The 14,824-nt window shown below is 50.7% G+C and overlaps 1 protein-coding gene across 8 annotated transcripts in view; it reads left to right on the forward strand.

Moving 5' to 3' along the window:
* The first annotated feature begins 1,002 nt into the window (after positions 1-1,002).
* IGSF5 (immunoglobulin superfamily member 5) overlaps positions 1,003-14,824 on the forward strand; it is a 43,726-nt gene continuing 29,904 nt past the window's right edge. The window contains exons 1-4 of one of the 8 annotated variants that reach the window (XM_077879257.1): positions 1,007-1,528; positions 2,170-2,223; positions 4,767-4,845; positions 11,271-11,588. In XM_077879257.1, the coding sequence (XP_077735383.1) occupies positions 4,788-4,845; positions 11,271-11,588 (376 nt within the window). In that variant the 5' untranslated portion in view covers positions 1,007-1,528; positions 2,170-2,223; positions 4,767-4,787. Of the gene's footprint in view, positions 1,529-2,169; positions 2,224-3,427; positions 3,552-4,766; positions 4,846-11,270; positions 11,589-14,824 lie in introns of those variants that run through there. The other 7 variants (XM_077879258.1, XM_077879262.1, XM_077879260.1 and 4 more) reach the window with 7 other exon arrangements.

Genomic DNA, 14,824 nt, shown 5'->3' on the forward strand with positions numbered 1-14,824 from the left:
CTGACTGGCTCCTAGCACAGGACCTTGTAGGGGAGGAGGAAAAAAAAGTCTTTCCCTTCACCCTCTTAGGTGCCATGCCTGAAACCTGTGAATTAAACTATCAGAACACAGGTTAACAGGGTAAAGGTTTATTCTGCAGGCATATGGGAACCGACGGAGGAAGCATCTGGCTCACCAGGTGATTAGAGTTAACGGCTTGTATACCTAATTTAGAAGGGGAAAGTGAAGAGGGAAAGAATCTTATAGGAAAAACAAATAGATTTTTTTTTTTTGGAAGGACAAATAGATTTTCAGGAAAACAGACAGGAGATGGGAAAGTTTGTGATAATGTTTATCTACACGGGTATAAGTGGTCTTTCGATTTTATTCGGGGTCACAGACTCCCCCTGGAGAAGGGATCTGGAGTAGGCTTTGTGTTCTCCCTTCTGTGGGTAGATCCACCCTGAAGAAGAGTTTACAGCAGCCTTATTTCCCAGTAGCTGCTGTTTTTAGCCAGAAAAGGGAAACTCTGAGAAGACTTAAAAAAAAAAAATCTGTTAAATGTCAAATATAATTTTCAGCGTAAAATAATCTTTCTGCCAAACTGGCATCTTTTGGGGTGGTATATTCTGATCCCGTTCAACTGGAGAGAAACGTTTCCCCCTATTTATTTGTTTCGGGGTCTTACGCTAAGTACAGGATCCACACCCTCGGGTGGTGTCTGTTCTGTTCTTGACCCCGAGTCCCCTGACAAGCTGAGAACGCAGTGCGGGGAGAGAATCCAGATGCTCCGAGAGAACCCCACGAGAGCACACAGTTCCGGCCGGGTGTGGGCGAGGGAGGCCGAGGAAACCTCTCGGAGGTCATCCTACAAACCCGGGGAGGTGAGGCCGCATTCCAGAGGGCTTCATCATCAGGGCTTCTGGCCTTTCAGGGAAGCACCTGCGCTTGGGGATGTGCAGGTGCCTGGCCCGAGAAGGAACCGGCTGGGCCGGACCCAGGCCTGCGCTGACGCCAGAGGGCGGCGAGGCTGTCCAGGCCCATGTCTGCAGCTGGGAAGCCCCCACCCCCACCCCTGGCCCGGCCAGACGACCACTGGCCAGGCCAGCAGGGCCCAGGCGGGGCTTGGCTTTGTGGGACCGGGCGAGAGGCCCAGAGGAGGAGCCGGGTGGAGGCTGGGGGAAGCGGTGGTGGCCCGGTGGCCCGGTGGCCCTGCCATCCTCAGCCCCACCACCCTGCCCCGGCTGCTGTTTGGGGCTGGCTAATGATTAGCAGGAAAAAACCATCACTCCGGGGCGCGCACACCTTCCGGGAGCCAGGGGCCGGTGCAGGCAGAGGCCACCCCTGTGTTGATGGCCCGGCCTGTGACGTGCCACAGCCATTTCGCGAGGAACTTCCTGTTGACTGGTGACGTGGGTCGGGATTCTTGGGCGGCCACACAGGTTTGTGTCTGCGTCTGCGTGGGGCGAGGCGGAGGACGGTGGGCCAGATGCCTCTGGGATCAGAGGACCTTCTCTGAAGCCCCAGGGCGGGGGCTGTCGTGCTGCAGGTGAGCCTGCTCGGGCCGCGGCCGGGCGTCTGTCCAGCGGGCTTGTCCCCAGGCACCTGTCTCGGGCGAGGGGCGGGCCGCCTGGCCGCAGGCCTCGAGCTGCTCTCCCAGGAGAAGCGGCTCGGGATCAGACACATACTCTTTGTTTCCCAACTCCCACAAAGTTAAACATTAAAAAAGGAGGCTGCTCTGGGAGTTGAGGAACTCAAGATGGTTTTAAGAGAGCCCCCTTTCACGGGGCGCTGCGCTCTGGGGTGCGGGGGAAGCCGAGCCCCCGCTGGAGTTTGGGAGGTCAGGGTTGCAGGGCTGGAAAATCACCGTGGCCCCGTTGCTCATTCCGTGCACCTGCCAACGCCGTGTGTCCTCCCCCGTGGGAAGGAGAGCTGCTCCGAAGCCTCCGGAAGCCCTCCGAGGGCCCTGAGTCGGGCAGGCAGGGCAGCCCTTCCGGAGGTCGGGGTGCAGGGGCGGGTGTGTCCGAGGGGAGCTGTGCTGGTGCCCATTTATATCTGCGCACAGACGTGTGCAGGCAGCCCCTGGCATGTGTTTGGCTGCAGCTAATTCTCACCCACCCTGACACGCACTCGTCCTTCCTTTTGGGATTCGGCTTCGTGGCGCGGCCTGTAACAACGGGACGTTTGCAGGCGCCTTCGGATCTTAGGATATCACGCTATTTCCAGGAACCCAGAAATGTGCGTGTGAGTAATTAAGGGAGATGATCACATCAGCCATCTCCTTCCTGAGATCCCTCCTCCTGTTTAACCCTTGTAAGGAATTGGTTGGTGGTTAAATCCCATCTATTTAATACAATTTAATAAGGTGTCAGGTTTTAAGACTTTGCAGTTTTTCTACTAGAAGCAGGCACTTCCAGTCTCCAAGACCAAAATGAATGAGAAGTCAGTTCCATCTCAGGGATGACTTCAGACCACTCTCTAGGGGTACTAACTTGCAAATTACCTGCCACAGGTCCTCATTTGATTAAAACAAAGGGTCTGATTTCAGTGAGAACCTGGAATCGGCTTTCTGACAGCTCTTTCCTGCGTGCACCCTTCACACCCAGCCCGGCACACCTGTGCGTTCGCAGCAATCCTGGCACGGGGCTCCTGCAGCTCTCGGGGTGCTCCTACCCCGTCCGCCTTGTGGGTTCCTCTGGGCTCTTTGGAAACCGAGTCCCTTCTTCTACGGAGAATAAGCCCGACGGCGGCACAACCGAGCCCGTCGTAAATGCAGCACTCTGGCCCCTGTCCCAGGCCTGACTCAGCTCCGTTATCAGGATTCCCCAGGGGACCTCAAGCTGCCCCGGCAGTTTCAATAGCGCTGGCTGCGCAATTGTCATTTATTGCTTTGGGGAGAAGGTGCAAGCTTCGGCTTCTCCTCCAGCCGCGCCCGGGGAGCAGCACGCTGGGGGCCCAGTGCAGGGCCTGGTCGGCCGAGCTGCTGAGTCGTGCTCGTCGAACCCTGAAATCAGTAAATGATTCATTCGGTGCTTCCTGGCTCGGGGTCTGGAACGGGGCTGGGAAGGAAGGCTGAGATTTCAGTTTGGTTCGTGTGCGGCTGCTGAGGCCCGTTTGTGGGGGTCTCTGGCCTGTTTTAGATTCCTGCAGGGCTGACCCCCCCCACCCCCCCACTGAAGACCCCCGCGCCGGGCAGGGGGCTGCAGCACACATATTGTGAACCTTACCTTATGCACATGAGTGGCTACAGTTTTGCACACATGCTGCTTTTTGCTTTCCCGGCACATCAGAGAAACAAAGGGGTGGGAAGCCCGTGTTCCTCCTCACGAGCTCTGAACACCCAGTATCTCACCTGAATGGGAAACGGGTTACAGGCCCGAGCATTTTCCCGATGCTTCACACCGTCACTCAGTTTTATTCAGCCACCGGGATGCTGTGTGCTCCGCAGACCAGACCGAGGCGTGGCGGTTATTTATCGGTGCCCTGCTTCACGTCTTGTGTTTCTGCGTGTGTGTTGCCGTGGGGTCCGCCTCTTTCGGCCTGAACGAGAAGAAAGGAGAATGAAGCTCCGCGTAGGTGCCAGCTCGTTACAAAATCCCAGGGTGGGGGTGGGGGGCGGTCTCTGGTGGAACCGCTGCCCCACATCTTGGAGGGTCCGGGTGGCTCCCTCTCCACCTGCTGATGGGGCTGGGACATCTGTGCGGATGCCAAAGCCACAGAAAACCATCCCCTGGTTAGGGCGCCGTGTTCCACACGGCGGTGGTGAAGCACATGTGAAAGAAAAAGAGCCTTTTTCTGAGGCTAAAGGGCTGTCATTTTTGTGGCCAGTTCCCAGCATGGCCAGTGGGTGACTTTCCGCGACGGCATCGCATAGGTTGGGCGCGGGGAGAAGGAGAAAATAAAAAGACAACATGCGGGGCTGGAAGGTGAGCAAGAGGCTTATCCAAGAACAAGGGATTGGCAGGAAGGGCCAAGACGTGTACAGGACAGGACCCCTGCCAGGGGGCCAGCAAGGCTTTACTGCATCTACCCTGACCTCCCCTAGCTCTGACCTGTGCTGCTCTCCCTCGCCCTGCCCTAGCTGCAGAGCCCTCTCAATCGCATTAGCACGGTCCCACCCCAGGGCCTTTGCACCTGCTGCTCCTCTGCAGATACCTATGCGGCTGCCCACCTCCCTCCCCCACTGTTCACAGAGCACCTTCTCGGGAGCCTCTCTCTGACTTCCCTAGAGGTAGTCATAGCCAGCCCACTCCACACGCACAACCACTTGCACACGCGCTCCTGTTCTATGTTCCTCTGTATGTTTGGCAACTTCTAATAAGCTTATGTTCTAGTTCTTCATTTTATCGCCCGTTTTCCCTTTTGTTCATGTGAACCTGTTGCGGGCAGGATTTATTTTTTTCCTCTGATGAAAACATCACGTTTGAAAGGGTGGGCAGTAGGCCCCTGCCCCTATGGCGCAGGGAGGGCTTCCGTGGAAACGTTGTGCCATCTGCAGTCCATGATTTACATATGGACTTGGGAGTAAGATCATTTAATACGGCGATTCTCGATCTTGAGCACGTGCCAGAAGTGGCTCCTTATTTTATTGCTTAGACAGATTTCTGGGCTCATCCCTGGATTTTCTGATCCAGTGTTTGGGGGAGGGAGCCTGGTGCTGCTGACCCACACTGAGTGGCTCTGACTAATCCATCCACAGGCACCCACAGGCTGGTAGGGGCCCCGCGTCCTCTGAACGGCGAATGCTCATCATGATGGGCTGTTACCTGCCTGCTTTATTTTCCCAGGACTGAAGGAAACGTGTGGAGATGGACAGTAGCTGGAAAGGCATCCCGGCCGTGCTGGTCGTCCTGGCTGGGCTGGCAGGTAGGGCTCCCACGAGCTTGGTGGAACGAGCCTGGGCATCTGCTTGAAGTGGGCGGAAGGGAGCCCAGCGAGGTGGCCTGGACATGTGGCTGCCAGAAGCTTCTTCCTCGGGCCCTGCTCACAGCGGAGTCTCCTCTATGGGGCCCATTTTCTGCTCTGCTGAGTGGTGGGGGTGGCCCTGCCTGTGCCCTTCATGTGCCTGCAGCCCACCACTCCTGTTCCTTGGTTTGTCCCTGTTGTGGGCATTTGCCCCCCCGCCCCCCGCCCCCGTCTTTCCCTATTACTCATGGCTCTTGTTGAAATGTCCCATCATCTGCCCAGTTTTCTCTTCTTCTGTTTATATCCGGCCTTCAAGGACGGTCTGATCCTGGCATCACTGCCTCCCTGAAGCCCTCCTGACCTGGTAGTTTTCAGGGTCATAATCCCAGCTCCCATTTATTGACAGGGACAGGTCCACTGCCTGTGAGGCCTGCCATTCCTCCCATCAGCTTCTCCTTGACCCTCATCTCCCCCCAGGGAGCCAGTCGGAAAGGACTCCAGGGTGTCCAAGGCCAGGGTCTCCGGATCAGACTCTGCTTTACAGGAGATGGAGCGAGCAGATGGCGGGGTCCTTGGGGCGGCCAGATTTGGCTTCCCCAGATTACGTCTTGTCTAGATTTCTTTGCTTCAGGTGTATTTATCTTGTTTTCCCAACTAGGCTTTATTTTTTTTTTTAATTTTTCATTTTTTAAAGATTTTATTTATTCATGAGAGACAGAGAGAGAGAGAGAGACAGAGAGAGAGGCACAAACACAGGCAGAGGGAGAAGCAGGTTCCACACAGGGAGCCCGACGTGGGACTCGATCCCGGGTCTCCAGGATCACCCCCTGGGCTGAAGGTGGTGCTAAACCGCTGAGCCACCGGGGCTGCCCCCAACTAGGCTTTAAACCCTAGAGGGTACCTGTCCTGTATTCCTCATGCAGCAATTTTAAGGCACTGCACTGAAGCATAACAAACATATAGAGAAGTGCACAAGTCATAGAGGTCAAGCTTGATGAATTTTCACAGATGGAACACCTTCTTGTATCAACAGTGAGACCAAACACCTTCCGCAAATGCCCCCTTTTGGTCACCCTGATATCCTCTCCCCCAATATTCAATATTTATTGAGAAACTAAAAAGGCAAAAAAAAAAAAATAGGATAGGGACTATCAGAGTGTGTTATGGGCTGTAAGGACTGTTCTGTAAGTTTTGGTTGGGGTACACGTGGCCACAGTAAGCCCAGGGGCCCAGGCTGTGGTGTGAACATGTATTTTGGGGGCAAAGATGTTCGGAAAGGCCGGCTTATGGCACGTGCAGTGAGAGGTGTTTAGTAGGTTGCTGCATAAACGTTTGTGTGCAGAGTGGACAGCGAAACACCGTCCCTGCTCGTGGAGCGTAAGGACTTGTTGTGGGGCCAGCAGGCCACGCTCAGCACACATTTTAGGGGCAAGGCTCCAACGCGGCTATTTCAGCCACAGTGGCAAAAAGTCTCCTAGCAGCTCAGCGGGAAAGGGATGTGCTATGGGGCCTACCATTTTCCTGAGATGTTTTTCCTGAAGCTCTGTTTTGAATGAAGGGATGGCTCTGGTTGAGGCCCGGGGATGGCTGTTCCAGGAGGGGAGAGGGTTACGGGCTGCTTCCAATACCCCCCCACCCCCTGGGGGCTGGGGTCCATCACAAAAGCCTGGGCCCCTGGATGTTTCATCTTGGAAAGTCTTGGGGCAGGGACTCCTTCATTTGTAGTCTTGGCTTTGAATTAGCTGTGAGCAACCTTCATGCACATCCAAAGGGTCCCTGCCAGCTCTCTCCTCTCCACCTTGTCCCCACGTAATGGTTTATTTAGAATCCGACACCCTTATTTATTTACTCAGTGAATATTTCATGTAGGACCTATTATGTGCTATTTAGTTGCAGGCACTGGGATGTGGTGATGGGCAAAGCCAGGCATAGTCCCTGCTAACAAAGAGCTAAGAGCCTAGCTGGGGAATCAAGTGTTAGTTGAAAAATCAGTATAAAATCACTATTGTGATGATTGCTTCGATGCTTTGAAAGCCTGTTATAGGATAATAGGATAATTCAACCTAAAGTGGAAGTCTGGGGAGGCTTCCTCGGGGAGGAGACAATAAGACTGGGAGCTGAGGAAGGAGACTGGCGTGCCAGGCTGATCACTGCCTGTGCAAAGGCCCTGGGGCCAGAAAGAGTTGATGAGTTGGGTAAATTTAGGAATAGCCTGGTAACTGGAGGGTGGAGTTTGGGGCAAACGGAAGTTGATAGATGCAATACTAAGTAGGGTTCTAAGATGTGATAATGTTAGGGGCTATCTGGTCTTTATCCCAAATGGATGTGTTTAAAATATTTAAACAAAGACTGAGTGTGGGGGTGGGAGGTATCTGCTCATACCGGTTTGCTGAGAAGGTCCCGCTGGGTGGTGGTTGGCGCAGGGGTGATGCTGGGGCCTCCTGCCATCATCAGTGGGACCTGCAGGGGCCTCAGGATCCTTCCCTCCCTTCTCAGTTTGCTTCTGACGGTCCCAACCCCTGACGTGTTCTGATTCCCGTTTTCTTCCTCAGAGCAGCCACACCAAACCGTTTCTCTGCTGCCAAACCCCTTGCACTTCCCTTTCTCCCTTCTGCTTTTCATGGTCTGCCTATTTCTTTCCTGTGCTAAGTGAGAGATTGGCGATGGTGAGAGTTGTGCAGGTGCAGCGAGAGTGGCCAGAGGAGAGTGTCTAACCCCCTGCCAAGAGGGACAGCCAGCTGCTACTCCAGGGAGCTGAGAAAGAACCTCGGTAGAGGGGTGACAGGGTCCGCCTTTGGGATCAATTTATGGACGGCTCGCAGGAGGCCCAGGAGCAGGCAGAGGAGCGACTATCTGAGTGATCCCCATTTTGCAGATGAGAGGGTGCAGCGAGTCGAAGAGATGCGTTTCGGTCCCAGCTGCAGCCAGTGGTTCATGGAGATGCCTGGCGGGCTGGGATCCTAGGCAGGGGAGGAAGCGAGAGGGTGGCGCGGGACCCTGAGTTGGGTGGTCACCACAGCCGGCCGCCGGGGGACACTGGGAGGGGGACGCTGATCTTTCCCGTGGCTCTGCCCCGATTGGTCTGTTTGCTCTGCAGAGTGAAAGGGGCAGCAGAGGGAAAGGGAGGATTTGTGTTTGATGAAAGGTCTTATTTACCATTTTCTCCTATTTGCTCTGTGCAGGGCAGGGTTGCACACACCACAGCCGATAGGATTGAGGGAGAGGAAGGAGGCCCCAGGACCTCACACTATCAGGATCCAGCTTCTGAGTCATGAGGCAGGGCTGAAGGCCAGTTGACTCATGGTGGGAGCCGAGACCGCAGGTGATGCTGTCAGGGGAGCAGAGGGCTCGGGACGGGGTGCCTCCCGTTTGATGCAGGGGTCAGCTTCAAATGCAAAGAGCTCCCACTTGGCCTCCCGCTGCCTCATCTCCCACCTGTAAGGTAGGGTGTGTGCTCTGCACGTCTTCTTGGTCACACACGCAGTCTGCTGGCTTGGGGCAAACAGGGCCTGCAGCGAGAGGCTCTCCCCACCTTGCACCAGGGTTTCAGGTGGGTTTGCGTGTCCTGCAGGAGCTGCCTAGATGGGGCTCCTGGCGGAGAAGCCTGGGTCTCGGTCATCCCGGCACTGGCCACATCCCCGCCGCTGGGCTCCGTCCACGGGACCCCCACCGAGCTGCACCCCGAGTGGGGGCAGAGCGCTCTCGGCACCCTGCCGTGGGGAGAGCCGTCTCTCCTCGGGGTGGAGATTTGGCTATTTCTCTTCTTTTGTCCTTCCTCGTAAGATGCAACTCGGGGCTCGTGGAAAGAGCCAAGTTGGCACAGTGGCTGTGGCTTCCCTGGGGAATCATTTCTGACTTCCCTCCTCAGGCCTCTTTTTTTTTTTTCTTTTTCTAAAATCCCAAATCAGAGGGATCCTTGGATCAGAAAAACTGGTCCAGGGATAAGGGAGGATTCCCAGTAGGAGCCTCACTGTCCCTCTTTTCCTGCCATGCCCAGACACAGGAGTAGTCTTAGCTGTTTCTGACTTTTCCCCAGTCCTGCCTCCTTGACCCAGGCCCTGGCTGCCTCTCCCCTGCTCCTGATGCCTCTGGGGCACTGTCCATGCAGCAGTTCCTCGTCTCCCATCAGCCTGCCTCTGTGGCAGACAGTGCATTCTGGGTACTCAGGTGGCGTGTTAGTGTGTGACCACGGTGTGGTCTTTCCCCAGAAAACTTTAGGGCTGTAATGAGATTCCTTTGGGACCTGTCTTACAAGTTGACCTTATAAGGTTGGAAGGAGAGGGGGCTGCAGTGATTTGGGGGCATCAGTGCATATGGCAGGCTACCTCCTGGTGACCTGCTAGAGTCGTAAGGCTCCAGAAGGTAAGAGGAGCCTGTTGTAGTCTTATCGACATGGGAGGCAGGGCTGAGGAGGAACCACGGATGTGGTCCACCAGGAGGTCTTTTTGCTGTCAACTGAGTGAAATCAGAGGGAAAAGTAGGAAAAAGTGGGAAGGTCTGAGTTTGGGTCCCAGCTCACCACTGTGACCCCAGGTCCTGAGGCTCTTCTGCTTTTCATTTCTTCATTGTTAGACAAGAGGCGGTAAAAAATGAGTGTAAGAGATTTCGAAGACCATCCTTTGCTGTGCAAGTTCTACTTTGGGTCATTATTACAAACGTGGGAAGGTCTTGAAAACTTTGGCCGCCAACTGGCTCCTCTAAGATGACTAGAACATCAGTCCTAGATGGCCAACAGATTTCTTGGGCTCTTCGGGTGTAGAGCATGCTCCACCTCAGGTGATCATGACTGAGTTCACGGGAGCTGGAGAGGCCCTTGAGGTATATCATGTGGAAGACCAGTCAGAAGGTGTCACTCCAGTTAAAACCAGTGTCAGGGTGCATCTGGTGAGTGGAGGGTTGAAATGTTGTGAGAAGTGTGAAGGAAACAGTTTTACTTAAGTCTGTGGCATTCTTGGCTTGTTTTTATAAATCAACGCATCCCATCTTGCAGGTCAACACAATCCCTTCCTTTTTTTTTTAATGATTTATCAATTTACTGTTTTTATTTTTATCTATATATTTTTATAGAAGTTCAATTTGCCAACATATAGTATAACACCCAGTGCTCATCCCATTCTTCTCAAGTGCACATAGAATTTTCTCCAGAATAGACCACATACTGGGTCACAAGTCAGGTCTCAACCGATACCAAAAGATTGGGATTGTCCCCTGCGTATCTTCAGACCACAATGCTTTGAAACTAGAACTCAATCACAAGAAGAAATTTGGAAGAAACTCAAAAACACTGTCTCTTCTTGCACATCACATAGTGGGGAATGTTTACTGCGTGCTTGAGGGTCATGTGAAGGGCTCTCCGTGGATGATCATATCTGGTTTTTGAAACAAATCACGGTGGTACTAGAGTCCCTGCTTTGTAGCTGAGAGGAGTGGGGCATGGAGAAGTTGAGACAATGTGTCCAATGAGCCAGGAGCCTCACCTGAGAGTCCCTGGCCTTAAGCTTGTGAGCCACCTGCCTGTCTGCTAGAGCTTTAAACCCAGCACTAGATGTGGTGAGACTTGCACCAAGCTTCCTTCCAGAAGCATCGCTTGATGGTTCTCATGAAGAGAGTCTGCTCTCCTACCTCCTTCTACCTGTTTTCCCTCTCTTTATATCTCTCCCACTCATGTCCCTTCTTGTCCTTAAGAGGAGAGGCATGGCCTCAATGACAGTACAGTTCTCATGATACTTGGCGGCTGACTTTCCTATCACTCCATGACCGCATACTCAGAATACAACTGTTGTCTCTCTCCAGCTGTTCTCTATCAACCTTGTTTATCCACCAGCCCCAGACATTGTCCTAAGTATCCCATTTGGGGGCTCTAAGGGTGCAGGGGCGTGCGGTGGGCTGTGATCACTGTATGCTGGTGTCCGTCCCCATTCTCTTTGTGAAGAGAAGCTACTTTCCACCTTTGCCTCTGAGCCTTGGGATTTCCATACAGGTGGGAATCAAAGATCCTTCTCATTTTACTGGGAAGATAACTCTCATGTCATAACAAGGGTGAAAAATTGCCTTAAATAACACAGCTGGGTTAGGGGAGTGCTCTCAGGGCCAGGCTGGGATCAAGTATTCAAGGTAACATTCTTCTGGAGATAGAAGAACAGCATTTTTTTTCTTTTGGCCCCCAATTTTGCCGGGAGTGCTGAGAACTGTGGAAGGAGGGATTGGACATGAGGGATGGTTGGCTTCCTGTCCACTGGGGAGGCAAGGTGAGGGACTAAGAAGACATAGAGTCTGATCCCTGGCTATCCAGAGGTCACAGCTGGTGAACACAGAAGAGTTAAACTGTGTGGTTGACTCACGTAGGTCCATTCACTTACTGCCTTGAAAAACTGGTTGCCTTCCAGCTTCTGGATCCAGCTATCAAATCATAGAAGGTCCCAAGAATGCAACGGTGCTGGAGGGCTCGGAGGCTCGCTTCAACTGCACCGTCTCACAGGGCTGGAGGCTCATCATGTGGTCTCTGAATGGCACGGTGGTGCTGAGCATCACTCCCACGGAGCCCATCATCACCAACGACCGCTTTACCTCTGCCAGCTATGAAGAGGGCGGCAACTCCATCTCGGAGATGATAATCCACGACGTTCAGCTTGGTGACGCGGGGATTATTAAGTGCAGCCTCCAGAACAGTGACCGGGATGCCTCTGCTTTCCTTTCTGTCCAAGGTGGGTACACAGGTGCCTCTGAGGGGAGCAAGTGGAGTCCTCTGGGCAAGACCAGAGCAAAGGAAGGACCCTTCAGAGTTCATGTCATGTGTGACGATGGGTCTGCCCTCAACTGGAGCTATTAGAATTATTCCAAACCAACAAATACCTGTTGTTATGCTATTTGTGATTTCTCACCCCCCCTTCCTCATTGATTCCCTTCCTACTTCCCTTCTTTCTGCTTCTCCTATCTCTCTTCCCCTTTCCCTTTCTCTTTTTAAAATTTCTTTTAAAAAGATTTTATTTATTTATTTATTTATGAGAGACACACAGTGAGAGAGGCAGAGACACAGGCAGAGGGAGAAGCAGGCTCCCTGCAGGGAGCCCGACGTGGGACTCGATCCCCAGTCTCCAGGATCAGGACCTGGACTGAAGGCAGCGCTAAACTGCTGAACCACCTGGGCTTCCCTCTCACTAAAATTCTTCAAGACAGGTCTTACAACTTTCCCATCTGGTCCATGTCCGTACTGGTAGCTTTTGTGGCATATACTCCACATTCTCCCCTGGCCAGTTGCGGTCACTGCTCTTTGATTTAGGGAGAGTTGCCAATCTTTGCCTTTCCTCTAGTTTTTTTTATATGCTTGACCCTGTTTCTTTGCCTTACGTCATGTATGCGCTTTGAATCATGCTTTACCCTTTACCTCTTTCCAGCTGAACTCCCTCAATCTGTTTTTTTTCTTTTCTGCCCTTAGCTGTTCTTAGAGTCAAAGATGTGTGTTCACTAAATATACCACCTATTTTAGAGAAAAGAGCAAATGAAATTTGTCATAATGGGTAACTTATTTTTCATTCTTAGAGGTAATTGTGAAGTGCTCCCAAAATGCTATATAGTGAAAAAAAAAATAAAAGGATGCTTTACAAGAATTCAGAATATCTTTATCAGAGTTTAATCACTTTGCATTCCTTATATAATTATATGGTATTTATAGATGCATTGGAGCTGATTTCTATGGCAGCATTCCTTACAGCAGACTGCGTCATATTTTTGAAATTTTTCTTTTATCTATTTATTTGCTTGTCTAGGAGAAATTTCCAAACTTTTGATTTGTGTTAATGTTGCATCAAATCTAGCTTGATAACATTTGGTAGACATGCATGTCTACTTACTTCTACTTTTTTTTTTCTTAGCCAAATTGTTGTCATTTTACTCTTATGTGTCTTTAATTTTATGAGGTTTAATGATATTTTCTAAATAGTGATTTTATGAGACTTCCTGGATTATTGGCTTAGTTTGCATGACTAGATTCTTATTTTAATAATTTGTGGTATATGGGAAAGAACACAGGAAAAATAGAGTCAAAGACATGAGTTCTGGTTTTGCTTTTATCAGTTACCAACCTGGTGACCCCCAGATTGTCTCAACGTCTTCATCTCTTAAATGGGGATAAGGGTCCCCTGCCCACCTCACAGGTTTTCTGTGAGGATCAGATGAAACAATAACTGAGGATGGTTTGAAGACTCCAAAGTCCTGTCTGTTTCAATTCATCACACATGCAATTGGGAGCCAGAGTGGTCTAGTGGTTCATGATGCAGGCTTGGGAGCCTGAATGCTAGGTTCAGATTCCGGCTTTATCACTTACTGTGTATGTGACCTTGACCATGTTATTGAATGACCTCATGCCCTAGTTTCCTCTCAGAGGGTTACTGTGGGATCACATGAGTAGGTTCATGTAAAGCCTTTAAAACAGCACCTGGGTCCTAGCAGTCTCCATACAGCCAATTGCTATTATTTATTGCATTCCTAATAGAAGCACACCTTTGTGTCAGGCATCTGAAAGGGGGACTCAGTGATGAATAGAGTAAGACAGAGTCCTGTCCTCAAGAGCCTTAATGAAGAGTAGATAATGCATGAATGATGTTCATGCCTTAGAGAGACTGGCAAATACCCTGAGATGGAGACAAGCTCAGGTTTGACTTGGGAAGGGAGAAGGGACAATGAAAAAAGCCTTCATGGACAACTCCATGGTGAGATGCCCTTATGTGCTCTCAAGGTCTGGGAATGATAGGCAAAATGGAGAAGCAAGAAAGGAAGAGGGACCCCTGGATCAAAGAAACAGATTCAAAGGCATGACTTACTGATATGTCTGTAACATTTCAAATTCATAAACCCATGTGGTTTTATAGCAGCTTTTCTCAAAGCTATACATTTATAAAATTGTCTGAATATGCCTAAAAATGCTTTTTAATATGTCGATAATTACTATAACTTTTGGTTTTAATATGGATGGAAGAATAAGCATCTAGAGGTGCTAAATTCTTTCCAAGGTCATGCAGAACGAACCCATAGGGCAGGGACTAAACTTTGTCATATTACCAGGTTGCAATGGTCTGAATGGCACTTTGTTCCTAGAGGAACAAATGTTCTCTAAGCAGCAGGATCTCTTTCAAGGGAAAAGAATTTTGAAAAAAAGAGGAAACATTCATTTTATTTTTAAAGTGAATTATCCAAAGATTTACTTTTTCCTCCTGGTGTATCAGCAAGAAAAATAAAGACAGCTTACATAAGTCCCATAGTGAGTCATCCAAAATCTATGTGAATGTTCTAGTCATCACCCTTGTATAGAGTGTTTGTCGTGCTACTCAACAAGATTTGTGAAAGCCAATGTGAAAAGTTGAAGCATAAATATATTTAGAAAAAGGAAATGCTTCAGACTGCTTCACTAGTCCATCCATCATCCAATCTACCAATGAATCACATACCAAACTCTAGACCTCTTGTGTTTGTGGGCCACTAGACTTGAGTTCAAGATCATCCATTATTAATTGAGGCAATTCCATTACTTCCAGTTTCTATCATCTGAAAGCCCTGCACCAAAATGAAACAACGGATGGAGAAAAAGGAATAAGGACAAAACCCTTTAGCTTTGAGGGACAAATCCATTCCCCTCTCATTGTTGAGTTTACAATAATCCTTGCTTTAGCAAAGGTACTTTATTTATTCCAAGAGACTATTGAGGAAAGGAATAATTGAGAATGCAATATTTCAGAGAAAGAAGAGCTTTCAGAGCTGATCCAGTTCCATCTAGTTTGGGAACTCTTGGGCATCCCCTACCCTAGATCCTTTCAGAGTCTGTGAGGTCACAACTGTTCCCATAATAATACTAAGATGTGAGTTGCCTTTCCTACTCTCATTTAAGTAGTGCACAGAGAGTCTTCTACTGTATTTTAGGAAGGTCTGTCTAGCTTAGTGGACCTGC

Source organism: Canis aureus, chromosome 30 (genome assembly GCF_053574225.1).
Source record: "Canis aureus isolate CA01 chromosome 30, VMU_Caureus_v.1.0, whole genome shotgun sequence".
NCBI classification, from domain to species: Eukaryota; Metazoa; Chordata; class Mammalia; order Carnivora; family Canidae; genus Canis; species Canis aureus.